General features: G+C 44.0%; 1 protein-coding gene across 1 annotated transcript; it reads left to right on the forward strand.

Annotated features, from left to right (window-relative positions):
* The first annotated feature begins 1,276 nt into the window (after positions 1 to 1,276).
* On the forward strand, positions 1,277 to 15,896 carry CIDEA (cell death inducing DFFA like effector a). Its single transcript, XM_082328909.1, has 5 exons — positions 1,277 to 1,358; positions 5,430 to 5,586; positions 5,776 to 5,922; positions 8,144 to 8,325; positions 11,529 to 15,896. The coding sequence occupies exons 1-5, from the start codon at positions 1,321 to 1,323 to the stop codon at positions 11,662 to 11,664; spliced, it is 660 nt and encodes a 219-aa protein (XP_082185035.1). The 5' UTR covers positions 1,277 to 1,320; the 3' UTR covers positions 11,665 to 15,896.
* Positions 15,897 to 16,787: the final 891 nt, after the last annotated feature.

Below are 16,787 nucleotides of genomic sequence, written 5' to 3' on the forward strand. Positions count from 1 at the left end.
CCCAGGGGAAAACAGGTTGTTTGGAGGCCAGTGCTCAGAGACCTGTTTACTGTTCCCCATTTTCCCGCTCTCTCCATGAAGGCATTGTCAGGGACCAACCGCAGAACTGTAACAAAACTAAATGTCGTCGAAAACACGTGTTAACATATGAGAAGGGTCCCCACACACCTGCAAGCCCTAAGCAGCCTGAGGAGGAAGAGATAAAAGTCTGGGCTCAGTTGCCCAATGGAAAGTTTGTTGGTCTAAGCTTTGCTCTGAGGAAAGGAGCTATTTACTCCACCAGGCTGGGAAGGAGATGCCATCCAAGAAAACAATTTGCCCCGGACTAAAAGGTTGGTTGTTTGGTTTTTTGATAGCTGATAAGGGCTCCAAAGCTAAGGACTGAAGACATCTAGCAGGTGTCAGCCTGCCTGCTAGAGAGAGTAAAGAAATACCGTGAGCGGCTTTTCCTACCCTAAACAGGCTGGCACAGGGAAAACAACCCAGGCAACCAGGTAACTCCCTGTTCCTGACCCCGGGGGTAACCCGAGTGCCGGTGGCAAGGGCCTCGGGAGCCCTTCCCCGGCCAGCAGGGACAGGGGCTCCCGGCGCAGCGGCTGGCCCTGGGTCGGGCTGCTGCCCCAGGGCCGGGGTCTGAGGCTGCCGGCTCTGGTTTCCCTGTGCAATAGCGACTGGGTGGCTCTGAGAAACAGAACCTGCTTTCAGGGCCAAAAAAATATTGTATTTGTGCCCACAGGTATACATAAAAAGGAAAAACTGCCTTTGTACCTGCTCAGTAAATGGAAGTCGTGGCTCCCCTGCCTGTAGGAATAACACTAAATACCCCCACTGAAGCTACTGTATATATTAATCCAAGCTGTAAGCTTATTCACAGGCTCTAAAATCAGAAGCTGAGACCCTTAATCTGTTGATTTGCCTTAATGCCGAGAGGCTGCAAATGAGATTGGCTTCCACCGTTGCTATATTAGCTGTAACTAGCTAATAGGTAAGCATGCAACTCAGATACGCACTAAACAAAGTCCTTCTTGCTCCTTTCCCAGGCAACTCGTCGGACAAAACGCCCCTGAGGAAATACTCCTTCCGAAGTGCGGTACCTCGCACCTGCGGTTACCTCCCCGCCACGAAGGCCGCTTGCGCTTTAACCCCGGCCGGGGCCCGGCGCCTCCTCACACCGACACCCGGGCTCGGCTCCCGGGGCCGCGGCCGGGGAAGGCGGAGCGGGGCCGGCCGCAGGGGCCGCCCCGCCGCGGGGAGGAGGAGCGGGGCCGCCCGCAGCGCTTTAAGCGTCGCGGCCGGCGCTGCCCCGCCGCCGGCGGGGCCATGGAGGCGGCGAGGGAGTGCGTGGGCTCGCTGCTGCGGTGAGTGCGGGGACGTGCCCCCTCCTTCCCGCGCTGGTTCGGAGGTTGGCGCTGGGGAAGAGCCCGGGCTGAATAAGCCCCGTCGGCGGCTCCAGCTCTTCAGGAGCAAAGGGCGCTTTCCGAGCAGGGTGTGAGGGCTGCTCGCAGCGGGCGGGGGTGGAGGGTTGCATCTGGTGGGCCCTAGGTGGGAGAAGCAAGCAAGGCGTGCTGCCGCAGCCTTTCAGGCCTCGGCTGGAGCCCGTCTGAGGGGGGTGCGGGTCGGAGCTTTGCGTTTTTAACTCCTTTCTGCGGTGCCGCGGCCGGGACGCCTTCCCCTCCCGGCAGCGGCGGAGCTGCCGCCTTGCGCGCCGAGAGCTGGTGCGTCGGGCCTGGGGCCTCGGCGTGGCCGGGGGCCGCTTGTGCTCGGTGGCGGCGTGGCCGCGGCTCCGGGCCTGGGTTTGCGTTCGGGGTGCGCTGGCCGCCTCCATAGCGGTACGGCTCTGGCTGCGGTCCCGGTACCTCTACCGGTCGTGTCTTAGCAGGGGAGCCAAGTCTGCCATCTGGCCGAACCCCAAGCCTCCTGACTAATTTCTGACTCTTTTTTTTCCTGCTTCGCTGTTGCTGCCATCGCCATTTGCCTGTGAACCCTAACCTACGAACCAAACCGTGCCTTATCCTGAAGCCGCTGGGGTTGCGCAACGTTGATTTTTCTGCGTGAGGCTGAAGACCATTGCACCACATTCTTAGGCAAAAATAAGTGGCATATTGCAAACAAAGATAGAGTGAAATTATGTGTGCAGGGCCCAAGACAGGCTTTTAATCCCTGGGTTCTCCTCAAAAAAAAAAAAAAAAATCATTTGTCCCACCAGCCTTGACGCTACACTGAATGCTTGGGTCAGTATCTGCGAGTCCCTCTAGCAGGTTGTGGTTATACAAAACAAACTGGACAAGATGCTAGAGTTTGAAGATACTTGCTCTTTCATTTATAAATATATTTTTGTGTTTTCCACTGACACAGGATCCCTCTCTCCCTTAGCGAAGAGCTAGGGCTTGATCCTTTCGACTTTAAAAAATAATAAAACAATAGTGGAATTGTCTGTATCTAACATGTCACTCAACTTTCTCATAAAGCTGACTGCACCTTAGTGTGTTCCTTTCCTCTCCACCCCTTGTTTTCCTGACTTAGCCTGATCAGCTTTTAATAGGAAATTATTTTTGGTAACTCCAATCTAGCAGAGGAATTCCCTGCATCAGGAATTGGTTTGTCTGGTTTCTGAGGACAGCTGCAGCAAAAAGGGATCTTTCTAGGGGCCCTGAATGTAGGCTGGCCTGTTTGAGTCTGTGGCCTTTGTGTGTGTGGGGAGCAAGAAAAAACAAGCTTTCATCAATAGGGCCAGAAATGGAAGGGTTTACACTCTGTTTATCTGGCTTTTTTTTTTAATCACACTGGCTTTTGTTTCCTAGTACTTCTCGTTAACAGAAACTTCAGCCTGCACTGGAGCCCAGACTCACTGCTTCATAAGCAGACATAGTTTAAAGATGATATTGACTGGTTTTATTGAAATGTAGGTGAAATGGCATCAATGTTAAATAACTCCCTAAGACTTGGACTCCTGTTAAGTGACTGGTGGAGCTAATGAAAGTCCTGGTTTATTAATATGTTTGTTTGTTTGTTTGTTTTCTCTGACTTTTTACATTTGATAGAACTAGGCAGCAGTGTGAGGTGATTGATCTTGAATCCTGAAGAAACTCCTGTTCCGAGCTGCAAAATATGGCTTGTATAGCTGGCTGTGCTAATGGCTGAGGTGAACCCAGTTAGCTCAAGTCCTGCCCGTGAGCTGTGCCCCTAATGCTCTTCCTTCTGTATCAGGGTGTATGTTTTAGCTTTTTTCCTTAACGTTTTGCCTTTTGTGAATGACAACTTGGCTTAAGTAATTGGAAAGAAAACTGTTCAACAGGACTGGTATTTTCTCTCCTTGCCAAAAAAAAAAAAAAAAAAAAATCTCGGCAGTGCTGTCATATATACCACTCAAGTAATTATTCTATGTGCTAGTTTTCAAATGTGTGAGAGGGAACAGGATGTAACTAGCTCCGAAAGCATCACCTCTTGAATCCTGAGCATTGCACCTTGTAACATCAGGGTGCCCTGTGGAGTCACCAGCCCTGATGCAGATGAGCAGGCTTCATATCTGAGGAAGAGACTGGGGTGATTCAGAATGGGAGCTGGCCACAGATCAGCGGGGTGATTGGGGCACTATTACCTTAGTCAGTGAAGAGATTAACCAACACACCCTGTCCTAGAATGCTTCCCTTCTGTGGACCTTCAATGCCTTTGTCAGTGCTAACTCTGTCACCTTGTCCTCTTCCCTGGTCTTGACCCTTCTCCAGGAGGAAGGTGCTTATTAGCTCTTTAATTCGAAACAAAACCATACTGACTGCTCATCCTCACCAGATTCGTTACAGAAAGGAGAGAGATTTCCACCAGCCATGTGTGTATATATATGCAAACTGTTGAAAGCCAGGCACCTAGTATTTAGACAGTACTACCAAGAAAGTATTAGCTTGAGCTAGAATAAAACTGTTCAACATCCCCCTCCTTTAAAAATATAAAAGCTCCAGTAATGCTGAGGAGTTTTTGAGGAGGGTAAGCTTTAGTGTACAGAAGAAAGGCAATAGCCCAAAGCCCTGTAGAAGAGCAGTTCAGAATGAGAGCAGGAAATAAATTGCTGAAACTCTGTCTGGCCAGTCACAAAAATGATTTTCTGTGCATCCCAAAAATATGCTTAAAGACTAGATAAGAGGTTTGGAAAAGAGAGTTATTCTCCATGGTCAATGTGAACTTGCACAAAAGGTGTGACTGGGACATTATTAGTTGAGTAACTTTATACCATTTCATAATTTTTCTAGGAATTCCTGTATCCACTCTCTGGCTGCAGAAGGAGACTGCCAGTACACTCTCTCCCGCTCTGTGAAAGTGTCTGAGAATAGGTTTTCCTACATAAAGCTGACCTTTTACACCTATGTGAGAGAACAAAACGGGGATGCATCCCTTTCCCACCCCTGTGCAATTCAGTATTAAGGAGCCAAAGGTGCACAGGGGGTAAAGTCCAGGCATGTGGGAGACAAAATGTTGTCTCCCTTTAAAACACTTGTTAGAAATCAGTCCTTTCCAGGTGTCATGCAGAGGGTGATTTTTGGCAAGCTGGCTATTGAATTAGCCGATGTAATGTGTCAGCAAAAAGCTGTCACTAGATGGAGATGGGAGCAGATCTGTACCTCGGTGTGGGAGTAGACAGTTACCAGTGTTACGTGCTTGGTTTACTTAAGGGAACCTAAACAGTCACTATTAAAACATGTGTTTGCCCAGGAAAATTTGAAATCTCTTTCTAAAAGTCTTTGCATTTTTCCAGCCTCTCTGGCAGCTTTCTCCAGCACTATGCATTTATGTACTTTGAGCTTAATTTTAATTTCATTTGACTACTTTTGATACATTAGAGCACAAACAAGTCTTATTTTGTGATTTTCAAAACTAGATAAAGTTTTATAGGCTGTAGATATTATTTACAAGATAAATGCTTTGGCTGTTTGGAAGTCAAGCGTAACTATATTGAAAAGCTCCACTTGTGTTCTGATGCTAGGTCTTTTGAATATGGGCAATATGTTCAGTCCTCCTAAAGCAAACTCATACCTTAAATCATTATTCAAAAGTAGTTTTGTGTGTTATCTCATTGAGTGTTTATCTTGCAGGTAAAGAGAATGATTTGAGTGGCTGAATGCAGTAAGAGCTGCTGCCTTTCTAATTTACTGTAATCGTGACCTTGACATAAGCTGAGCTAGAGGTGGCCCACTTCTGCTTGAAATGTTTTTAATTTTAGAAGTATTTTCAAATGTCACAGGCAAGAGAAAGTTCGGAGACAACATGTCTGTGGGGCTATGTAGTATTTAGTTTTGAAAGCAAGCTCCATAAGTCTAGCGTGACCTGTGAATTACTCGTATAATGTGCTTACGTCACTAAACTCCACAGTCCTCCTCCTTCTCACAGTACTTGACATGACTATTTTTATAACTACACTGAATTTTTATTTGTCTTAGATCTTTGGTATCCATGGGAGCATCTGTGGGAGCAGTAACAAAACAGACCCTGTTCCCTCCTCTCATGCCTGCCGGGCGACCTTTCCGTGTGTCGAATGCGTCCCGAAGCAGCCGGAAAGGAATTGTTGCAAGCAGTCTGCAAGAGCTCATCAGCAAGGTATAGCAAACATTCCCGCTCTGGCTGAAACTTACAATGAAGTACAGTATCCCAGAAAGGTAACCCACAGACTCTTGTTCTTCTAAAAATCATTGCTGGGGAAGTTTAGGAGAATATGTCAGATAAGCAAGTCTTAATATGAAATGATGGGCCCTCTTTTGAATGCTAAAATCTACTTGTTTTTCGCAGACTTTAGATGCCTTCCTTATATCTGCTGGAATAGTTACTCTGGTTTTGGAGGAAGATGGCACAGTTGTGGACACGGAAGAGTTCTTCAAGTCCCTGGATGATAATACACACTTCATGGTTCTAGAAAAAGGACAGAAATGGACACAAGTAAGTGTTGACTGCCTCTCTCTCACTTGAATAGAAGTGGATGGAAGAATGTCTGTGGCTGCTAAAATTGTTGGAAAGAGAGGAGAAGAGGAAGAAAACTTGCCCTAAAGAAGGCAAGGTATCAACTCCTTGTTGAGCCTTCCTGGATGACAAATCAAGTTTTTGTTTTTTCGTTTGTTTGGGGCCTTTTTCATCCCTGGCTTGAACATAGAACTGTTGGCAAAGATCTGCCAAAAACTGAAATGAAACATTACAACTGAAAAGAATTACAGGGGAAATCCCCTGCTTTTGGAGAGCCTCTGAAATGATTTTGTTCTTGAGCCTTTTTGTAACATAAAGAAAATTAGGACTTTGGTTGCATGAAGTTAAAAATACAATGTCTTTAAAGGTTACCTTTTAGAGGGGGGAAAAATGCCCAAATTAAGCAATGTAAAATAAGTTTTGCCTCATGAATGCAGTAATGGTTTAGTGAAGGTTAAAAAAATGCCTGTGTTTAATCTTGCAAACAGCTAAAAGTTGTCATCAAAACCTAATGTTAGTCTTCATGCTTCAAGGTATTTTAAGAACTATTATGATCGGCTAGCTTTAGCCTTCTAGTCATGTCAACTCAGTGTCCAATTTGTGGTTTTGTGGGGGAATAGTCATCTCTATGTTGACAAGATAGTCAAACTCCTAATTGTCTTTCCATGAAATGCTTGTTGCTAGAACGCTAGCATCAAAATTTCTTCTACCAGGTGCAGAGCTAGCAGAGGAGCTGTGAGCAGGCCTACCATTTTTCTGTTTGTACACGGATAGCTCAATCGTGTGGCACCATTTTCCCAGTCTCCTGTTGCAGTGTGGGCAGTTTGTACGGTTTTTTTCCCCAAGATACCTCACTGGCTTATCAGCCTGCTGCATCTGGGCCATGAGCTCCAAGAGCAGAAAAGAAGTTGCAGCCAGGGTTATGACTCCGTTTTGCTCCTTCTCCCTCTGCCCTATGGTATGGCAGCAGAACAAGTTTGAACGCTGCCCCTCTTCAGGATGTGCTCAATGACAGCAGAAGGACTGCCACAGCTTCACAGATCATCTGGAGTGTAGCACAAGCTCTCTCATGCTTTATCCAAATATTCTGGGTGTTAATGGGGAGGGATACACTACCAAGCATGCCGGCTACTTGTACATGTCCAAAACTGTTGTTGATAGGGGGCCCTGTTCCTGGAGCTCAGAGGCCATCGAAGTAAAACAGGCATAAAATTGCTGGTTAATGATATACTGCAGTGTTTAACTTGGTCTGACTTACCATGGCACTGTCCGAGCGCTGGGGTGACAAATATAAAAAGGCCCAGTCTTACACAACTTTATTGCTTCATTTAGCATGCAAAAAACAGCTTGGGAGCTGCCAAACCATTAACCTTGAGTGGAATGTGCTGAGCAGAGTATCCCATGTATCCACTAGATGTCTCTGTAAATACGGGTCGTCTTTACTATTTTCTTTTTTTCTTGAAACAAGCATCCTGAAAGCATCACTGTCAGCCCTGAAGCAGATAAGGGCTGCTTTCAGTATAGGAGGCTGGATTTAAGGTGGAAGGTGACTTTCCACACTCCTCTTCCTTTGCTTTTTCTCTTAAAAACTCAGTATTAAACCCTAGGCCTAATCAGTAGTGGTTCCCTCCCCATGTTGCTTTTTTAGTAGAAAGGAAGAGGTGTTATGAGCCAGGATTTGAAATGAAGACCTGACTTTTCACAGATGTCATCTTTGCAGCCATCTCTGAGTGCTCATCAGTATTGTGTTCCTTCCTAAACGGAAGGGCCTAATGTCATCCTGGTAATTTGGTGGCCTGTTTCAGTGTGGACTAACTGTGCTGCCTCAGCTAGCAGCTGGAACATACCAGGATAATTAAATGGCAGGAACACTCTCCAGTGGAATTACCTGTGGCTTCAGTATACCATGAAGAAGAAGCTGTATTACAGAAAAAAATATTCAGGAGGTGCTGTGTCACTCTGGAACTTCTGTGTCTGGAATAGCTTCAGAAGCCTGTTCAGGACTTGAACGAAATTGTGTAAGCTGCAGACTTGCTTTTCTCTGTGCTAATGCTTTTAATTCTAGTTTAGAATTGATTGAGAACTAGCCCAAAGACTGGAATAAGCAAGCTGCTTCTAAAGAGCTACACTGTTAACGATTGTCTTGCTGTAGTTTCCTGGCTCATGGTACAAACTGTCTCTCTCCCTCTTTTTAAATTAGACAAGAAATGGAGTTGCTGCTGTGAGACAAAAGAAGAAAATGGGAGTAGCTAACATCACATTTGATCTGTACAAGCTGAACCCTAAGGATTTTATTGGCTGCTTAAACATCAAGGCGACCTTCTATGAGATCTACTCTGTCTCATATGACATCAAATGTATGGGAGCAAAAAGCGTATTGCGGTAAGTATGTTTCCACTACTGACCAGGCGTGTATATGTTATTGTAAAATCTGTGTTTGCTTATTGGTTCTGTGAAGCAGGTGTATTTATAAACTTAGTATTTTATTAATTCTTACATACTGGCCAATATGCTGACTCTTCCTGTGTAAAGTAGATAGCTGACTTGTAGAAACTTGCTATAACTTTTTATGGTGGAATCTGAAATTTCCCCCAAGGCAAAATCTTATCAGCTTGTATTTACTGCAAGGGTGTAGGTGCAGCAGCCTCTTTGTTTTCCTGAGGGAATTTCCCCAGATTCCTTTGACTTGTTTGAAGAATGCAGGAGGCTGAGGAAGAAGCATCTGGACTCTTTGAAGGGGGACTTTAAGGGGGTGAAATGAGAGAGGAATTTGAGATCTAATGGCGGAGTTCTTAAAGCTGGCTCAGACTTTGCAATACCTGGCTGCCAAATTTACCACCTGAGCTACAAAGAGGCAAAGGAAAATGGAAGATATATGACAGTCTCCACTGTCTTCATGTGAATTTGTCATCTGTCATAGGACTGTGTGACGTCGCTATTTTTAAGCCAACTGGTTTCTAAGCAAACTAATGGAGCCTAACAAGGACTGCTGTCTCCTGCAGGACCAATCTGTGGTGGTTTGCGAGTTTGGTAGAACTGGCTGTTGGGAAATGCTGTCTTATGTAGGGGCAAAATAATACCTGTCCTGTCCGCCGCTTTCAACAGCGTGTTGAAAGCCTGTGTCAAAACCAGCTGCGTCCTGCTGTGGTTGAAGAAAACTTCGTCTGAGTTCAGACTCCTTCACAGAGGTGCCATGCTTAGACAGCTGTTTAAGCTGCAGCCCTGAATTTCTCTACCTTTCAAATTCTGGTTGAGACACAGCGGTATAGTGTTCCTGCATTTTATTACTTCAGGACCAGATCTGCTCTGTACAGAACAGACAGATGTAAATGCCTGTAAGTGAGGTTTTCACTTCTCCTGAGCAATGTGTAGTCCTTACTTTGAAGTCTTCAAATAGTCCCTCCTCTCAGGACGTAGGTATTAAGCATTGTAATGCTAATCTTGGTCCGTGTCTTTCTGTCTGACTGACCTCTCCCACTCTACTTAGGTGGTCCCTTGCTTAATCTTTCAGGCTACGGCTGGTGTGAGTGTAGATGAGACTCATCTCTGGTCATGCTGCAGTGATTATCCAGCTATATGCTCTGCCCACCTGTAGCACTGGCTTCATTAGGATTTCTTCAAAGCAAAGACTTACCCTTAAGCAGCTGCATTCCTCCAGTTGCTGTTTGTCAAGTCTCTTGAGTCAGAACAAGCTGTGATTTCTGGCTATCTGCTATGGAGATGAGTATCAGCACTGGAAGTTGCACTGTTAAGGGGAATTTGAAGTGACAGTTCTGCCTCCCTGCCAACACAGGGCAGCTGGTGAGAAAGAAAGGGTACTGGCAAACAGCTGAAGTAGCTGTGGAGTTCTTCTAGAAGCACTGTTATGTTACAGAGTTGAGCTGTAAGGGATGTGTCAGTGCCAGGGTGGGGTAATAGCCTGCTGGCAGAGAACAAGGGTGACAGAAGAGATAACCTTGGGTACTCTTGAACACAACAGTGAGATGGCCTGTCTCAACTTGCTACTGAAATTGAAGACAGATGATGTTAGGTTCCTGGTGTAGTCCCTCTGCTAACGAGTTCCAAATTGCTAACTCTGATGCCCTCTCCCTGAGCCCACCTGTGCAGTGTGAAGGGAAAGGACTTTAAAATGCTGCAGTTGTTCATTGGTGGGAGGGGCTCAAAGCCTGCCAGATCTGATTAGTGCATTTCCCCCTAACAGTTTCTCCCTGTAGTGTCCAACTGAAGGATCAAATGTCCAGTTCAACAAATAACTTCCTCCATGGCTTCAGTGACAACTGCTCTCGTGTGCAAGTGACACACTGCAGCTGCTCAAAAGCTCGGTACCAGGTGCAGCTTGCTTTGTAACTGTAAAGCTCCTTGGCCTGTACTATCTGGTGGAGGGAAGGACATACTGAAATGGCATATGTGTGGAAAACATGAATAAAGGTACAGTGTTTTTTTTAAAGGCTTCCCAGGCTCTAAGGACAGGGTATTCTACTCTTTTGAAACACTGGATTTTGACTGCAAACCTTCTTTCATCACAATGGAAAAAACTGAATTTGTAGAAAGAAGAATTTGCCTTCTCTGCTAGAGCTCAAAGGAGAAGTGAATAGCAGTAGAGGGTTCACAGATGCATGTTTTCTCAGACAGGAATTCAGAAAATCTTCCCTCTTTTTTTGCAGAAGGGGAAGGCTGGTCTGGGTTCTGCATCTTCAGAAACTGATCCCTTTCCAGTTTTGGAATGGTTCCAGTTATTGTGTACCACTGCCCCAATGCCTCAGCTTCATACTTGTGGGGGCCTGCTTAATTTTTTGAGCACGAGACTTGAATATAGCTGTCAGCACTGATGTCCCAATTGTTTCTTGGAGAACGGAAGGAAGAAGTTGAATAAATGACCACTCAAATATGATGATCTCTATTCCCCTGTGATCCTGTGGTGATCCACAGTCTATATTGTAGACCTCTGATGCTTGCCTGATCTTAGTTTATGGATCTGTACTGATTCTCACACCATATTATATATTTGAATGCTGATACTTATTAAAACTTTAAAAAACAGAGTAGTTGTGAACTGAGAGTTCTTAAGGCTTGCAGCTTGGACAGTATTAATTCGTCTGGCTTCACTTGTTTTGCTGTTGAGCATCCACTGTAATGTGATTGCTCAGCTTCAGATCTAATGAAGTTTGATCTGTAGCTTGGGGATATATGCAGTGTTGTATTAGCGAGTGGCCTAAAGGTGAGATGCAAGGTGGATTCATGCTGCAGGAATGTTGCTGGGCTCCCAGGCAAAGTGAAGTCTTCAGTGGTGCTCTGGTAGTTTGAGTGATGGCTTTGCAGAAGGCCTGTAAATGTCTAACAGGATGACAGCCTGCTTTGTTAAATGTGTTTTCTGGTTCTGCCAACATGTCAATAGTTTTCTGTCAATCAATGGCCACAGAAGTATTTGCTCTAAAGAAGGTACAAAAATGACCAGCTTCTCAGAAGTAAGGAAGAAAGACAGTTCTTAAATATATCTACCTGACTCGTCCTAAAGGTGTTGGGGGGGGTGGGGCAATGTCACCCTGTTGGTGAAATCTTTTCTAAACAAACGGCTTTTCTTCCAGGAAAGTGCTTCAGCTAATGTCCCATGCAGCACAAATAACTGGACAGTTTCTTCTCTATACTGGAACATATATGTTGCAGTTGATGGATGAATATGATGAAGGTGGCACATGTACAAGACCAAGGCGGGAGCAGTGAACACAGCTGCACTTCTGATATCGGATCCTTCTGCTTAAAGACATTCTCCTGCCCAGTTTTCATTGTAATGATGTTATAGCAGGAGGATGTCCACTGATGTGAACTAACATTTTTCCTGTTTGGGAATGCTTGTAGGCCTTAGTCATAAAATAAGTGTTTGGTGTTTGCAGGCTCTTAACGCAGCAAAAGGATGGCTGCCTAATATCTGAGAATCTGGCAAAAGGAGAGAGGGCAGGTTTTTGCCCCAGCAACTCAAAATGGAGAATAAGCGTACTTGGAAATTTGCATGCTTTGTATCCAGTGGGGTATTTCTTGCACTGATCAAAACATAGTTTGGTTGTGATTTTTCATGGCTGTCTACTTGCCTTCTGAACAGACTGGGCTATAAGGCAGGGGCGAGGGAGCTGTGAGGTTTTTTTTGTTTGTTTTTAATCCTTAACAGTGCTGGTATTAGTGTCCAACTGGCATTGAGGTACAAAAGGGTGAAGTGTACTTATTTACTTCTGCTACCAATGGAAATACACAGTACAGCTGAATCCTGGTTCAGACTGACCACTCTCATGAAGTCTAATTGGAGAAAGTGCAACTACTAAGCAGAAGCTTAAAATTTAGCCTTACTTCCCTTAAAACAAGTAAAAATGTTTCATTTTAACTCTTTACATTTTTCTTCAAATCAACAGAAAGTTCAGGTTAATGTAGCTCATACCAGTTGAAGAAACTGATACATTTCTTTAATGGGTCTGATGTCCAGTTCTGCCTGAAGTATTGAATAATTTGCTATAGCTTCATGAACGTGGCTTACAGGCAACCTGCTGAAGCTTCCTTCAAGGGTTAAACAATCACTAATGTTTTTACTGTTCAGTTGCAAGATGACTCTACATCTCAAGCTGTACTTGAGGTACACGTAGCATGGATCTGTAAGAGACACTGGATTTTGATGCCCCTGTGCTCAGGGGAGAGCAGCAGGACACTATCTGGTCTTGTGTAACATACATATGCTCTAAACTGGATATTTGTGGTTTTATAGTCTCCCAAGACAAGCTGTATTAAAGGGCAAAGTTTTTAATCCTTAGGTAGAATTGTCCAGAATGTTTTCTGCAGTTTAATGAACTGCTAGTATGACCAGCTTCCAGCAAGCTTTTCCTCAACAGTGTAGAAAACTGGAAAACGAGCAGTGTTAGGCATCTTGTGTCAAAATACAAACTCCCGTTGCTGAAGGGAAAAAGCCCAGCTTTGGTTGTTCATAGGTGTAGCTTTTGAGCACTTGCTTGCTCATGAAGAATTTTAGTAAGTTGTTACATTCTTGCTTAAGACTGAAAGCTGTTAAGGAGACAGCAGATACAGGTAATGTGTCTGGCCTGATGGCGGGTGCCACCTAGGAAGAGAAGCTCTGGTGACAGAGCGAGCAAGTGGGGCAGGGGAAGAAAGCAGCGGGAGCGAAAGGGAAAAGGACGGGTGTGGACCCCACAGTGCTTGCCATGCCTCTGCTGAGACAGGAATCCATAACTATGTGCATCAACTGCACTGATTAGTTGGAGGAAAACCTAATTGTTAAAAGAGGAGCAGGTGGACTGAAAAGACCAAGCATTGTAGTCAGCTGGATCTGTTCACTTCAAATGTCACTAATATGTGAGAATATTGCTCTTGCTTTTATCTGCAAATTTCACCTTCATATGCTTATTTTTGCCTTCCCTTTATGGATGTGACTTAGCCAGCTGGAGCTGCGTCTTTCAAATCACTGTTGTGATGAAAAGCAGCCTAAATCCACCAAGGGACTGGTGGGCACAAGTTTACTAGGTCTCTGCCTGTCTCTTCAGTACAGGTATTACAAATAAGTAGATAGCCAAGAAAAACCTTGGGTTTTTTCCTGATTTCTGTGGTTTCCCATCTACTTCTGAGTGTTTGCTGAAGAGGGGGGAGGGCACACAGCTCTGGGCAAGGGAAGGACTGGTTCTTTCCTAATTTCTCCCAGGGAAGAATGTCTGTAACTTGCAGCACTGTCAAGTTTCCTTCAGAAGAAAACAAACTATTCTGAGTAATGAGAAAGAGGTTATGTTAAAATGGAAGCTTTATACTTCATCTATGTTGTTTTTACCACTCCACCCCCTGCCCTGACTGATTGTTGCCATGATAACTGTTGGCTAAAGTCTTTCTACCCCTATCAAGGAATTGCATTTAACTAATGCAGTGCAAGGACTTTGTCATTAATTCTTTCAAGTCTTAAGGACCATTTATTCTATTAAAACAAGAACATCTCTAGAAAGCAAACTCTATGTAATGCTCCTAAGAATATTTATGTTGCTAATGGTGGGAGCACCAACATTAAAAAAAAAAATAAACAAAAACCAAACAAAACCCCAACTTGCATAGTTCAATATTGCATTAATTTGTGTGAAATGCCTCTTCATCTGTATCTCTAATAGGAAAGCTTTTGCAAGTCTGAACTGTGCAGGTCTCAAATTCCAGCCTCCTGTAGCCGGAGGCAATTGTTACAGAAGTAACACTCCATGGTTTCCAGTGGTACTATCTTAGAACCTAATGTGATCTAAAAGGCTAACTCAGTATGAATTTGCAATGTTTTTAGGCAGCTGCTGCTTTGGCAGCTTAATGCTTAAAACTTGAGTTGCTGAAGGTCATGTGAGCTGCAAAGTCTACATCTGAGAGCATCTCCCTCCTCTAATTCAAAATGCAAACAGCTGAACAAAGTAACTCAGCTTTGATATTTTCTCAAAATGGGAGAAGTGTCTTGGAATGTTTCAAGTGTCTGAAATTTTCATTGCTTCTAAGCCTGTGGCAAAACCCAGATTCAGTATTTGGGGAATGATATGTGCTACTGTACCAGCTTCTTTCCAGAGGTAAAGTTTTGGCTTTGGGCCAAACTGGAGGAGTTTGTAATTCTCTGAGTTGGAGCCAGTTTGATTTTTTTGTTTTCTTTTGTTTTGCAGACTGCTTAGGAAGCATAGCTTTTACTTCAGCTGCATGTGGTACACAGCAAAGAACAACTTCGGCATTATCTAGCTTTCAGAAAATTATATGCAAGTGGCGTACAATATGTAGGAAGAGACAGAAAAACTAAAAGCACAGGCTCTTAACTGCAGGTATGTAGAGAAGAAAGTAGCTTTTCTAGTGATGTTTTCAGCTTTAATTTTTCTTTCCATAAGCTCAGTTAATCTGCACTTGTCAGTGTTGCAGTCAAGGCTGGTAGCACTGACATGTGGAAGGTGTGAAACATGTTTACTGCCTCCTTGCTTGCACTGGCCCTTTTTGCCTGTTGCTTTGCATCACTTGCTAACAATGCACCAAGTCATACTCTCTAGTTACCAAAAAAGGAATTTTCACTGAAGTACTCGATCTTGTTGACTCAGGCACTGTTCATGTTCTGCAGACAAAACAAAGTTGCTCTCTTCATGACTAGAATGAAGGATCTAGTAGCTTTTTTGTGTGTGTAATTTATCATTACTTCATTTCCTTCCTTTCATAAACCCATGAAGCTGTTGCTTTCTTGCACCTTCCTGTTCTTTCAGGAGAAATAGGATTACAAGCTCTTCTGTCCGGGGAGAGAGGAAAAGGCAGGGTCTAAATTCCTCAGACCATTTGGAATATGCTCTAGGAAACATCCTGAATCCCTTCCCTACAGAGAAGGGAAAGGTAAAGAAAGGAAAATAGGACTTTGGGCTGGAAGTTTTTTTCAGTACAGTGAGTAGAGAGGTAGGTGTTCACAATTTAGGAAATGTTGGTAATTCTGAATATTAACTGTGAAGATAACTACATATGATCATTTGTAACTGACTAGAATTATAACTCTAAATCATTTCAGCATGCTTTTCCTGAGATAGCACTTGAACTAACTTTAATTCTTTAATTAAAAACAAAAGAAAGTTTAAAACCAAAGTACATTTTTTTTACTCGATCCCTCAAGTTTTACTGGAGATACTAATGTGATTAACATACCACTTCAGTTGTGTATTAGTAAGTATCCTTGTGGGGTTTAGTATTTATCACTGCTTTCTGTACCTTACCTTGTCATATATGCAGTTAAGATATTTATAAACACAAGCATTACTGTTTTGGTAAGGGAAAAGATAGTATTTTACCACTTCACAACTTTCAAGCTCAGTAGTTTAACTTGCTATGAAAGCTGAGATGGGTGAGAATTATGTGTCAGTGATGGGAGTATTTTCTGATGGTGGTGTCAGTTTGAAGGAACACTGTCTGTGAATAAATAAATTCAAATAGTGGCTTTGGATGTCGGCTCTATTAATTTCCTGGAATAATCATGAATGTTAATGGATCTATGGTGTGCTACAGACAGTTTCCAAATGCTGGACTGCAGCAGTGAAGTAACTGGATACTATTATGTGGCTCTGAACTCTTAACTCCTTACTGCTGACTCACTTTCTGGCCTCAGAGAAGCCATGAAACTGTTTCCTTTCATACAAACGGGAATGCCTTCCTCCATCTTTTACCAAAGCTGCAAAAGACTACAGACTGCTGAGTACGGGAGACAGAAGGCTTCAGCAATCTCTGGTTTTCACCAAATGCTGTAAGGATGAATGACCTCTTCTTATAATGCCTCATGAAAACTCTCTGTAGTCATTTACCTACAGATACAGTAGTATGCATTTGATTGCAGGGAAATGTGAATTCAGTTTAGTGAAATATTAGATTTGTCTGGTTCAGGATTAACTTAGTCTTCAGGAGGAATAGCATGCGAGTGTGATCAATTTAGCACACTTTTATCTAATAAGTACATCCTGTACTCAGCTTAAGGGACAGTTTTGCAGAGCTTGACTATTCAGCAATTCCCCTCGTGTGGGAGAACCAAGGTCTGATTTCTTGCTGTGGAAAAGCACAAAATAGCCCTGTATTGGGTTTAGTGGCACGGTGGTGATGGTGGAGGGGTGCTGTAGGGGTGACCTCTGCGAGTAGAGACCAGGGGCTGCCCCTGCGTTGCACAGAGCTGCTTCCAGCTGCCTCCAAAATGAACCCACCATTGGCCAAAGCTGAGCCCTTCGGCCAACTTGGTGGCACCTCTATGCAAACATATTTAAGAAAGGGTAAAAAACGCTGTGCAGCAGCTGTGAGAGGACTGATAAAAATGTGAGAGAAACAACCCTGCAGAC

Source organism: Platalea leucorodia (genome assembly GCF_965183815.1).
Source record: "Platalea leucorodia genome assembly, chromosome: 1".
Classification (NCBI taxonomy): Eukaryota; Metazoa; Chordata; class Aves; order Pelecaniformes; family Threskiornithidae; genus Platalea; species Platalea leucorodia.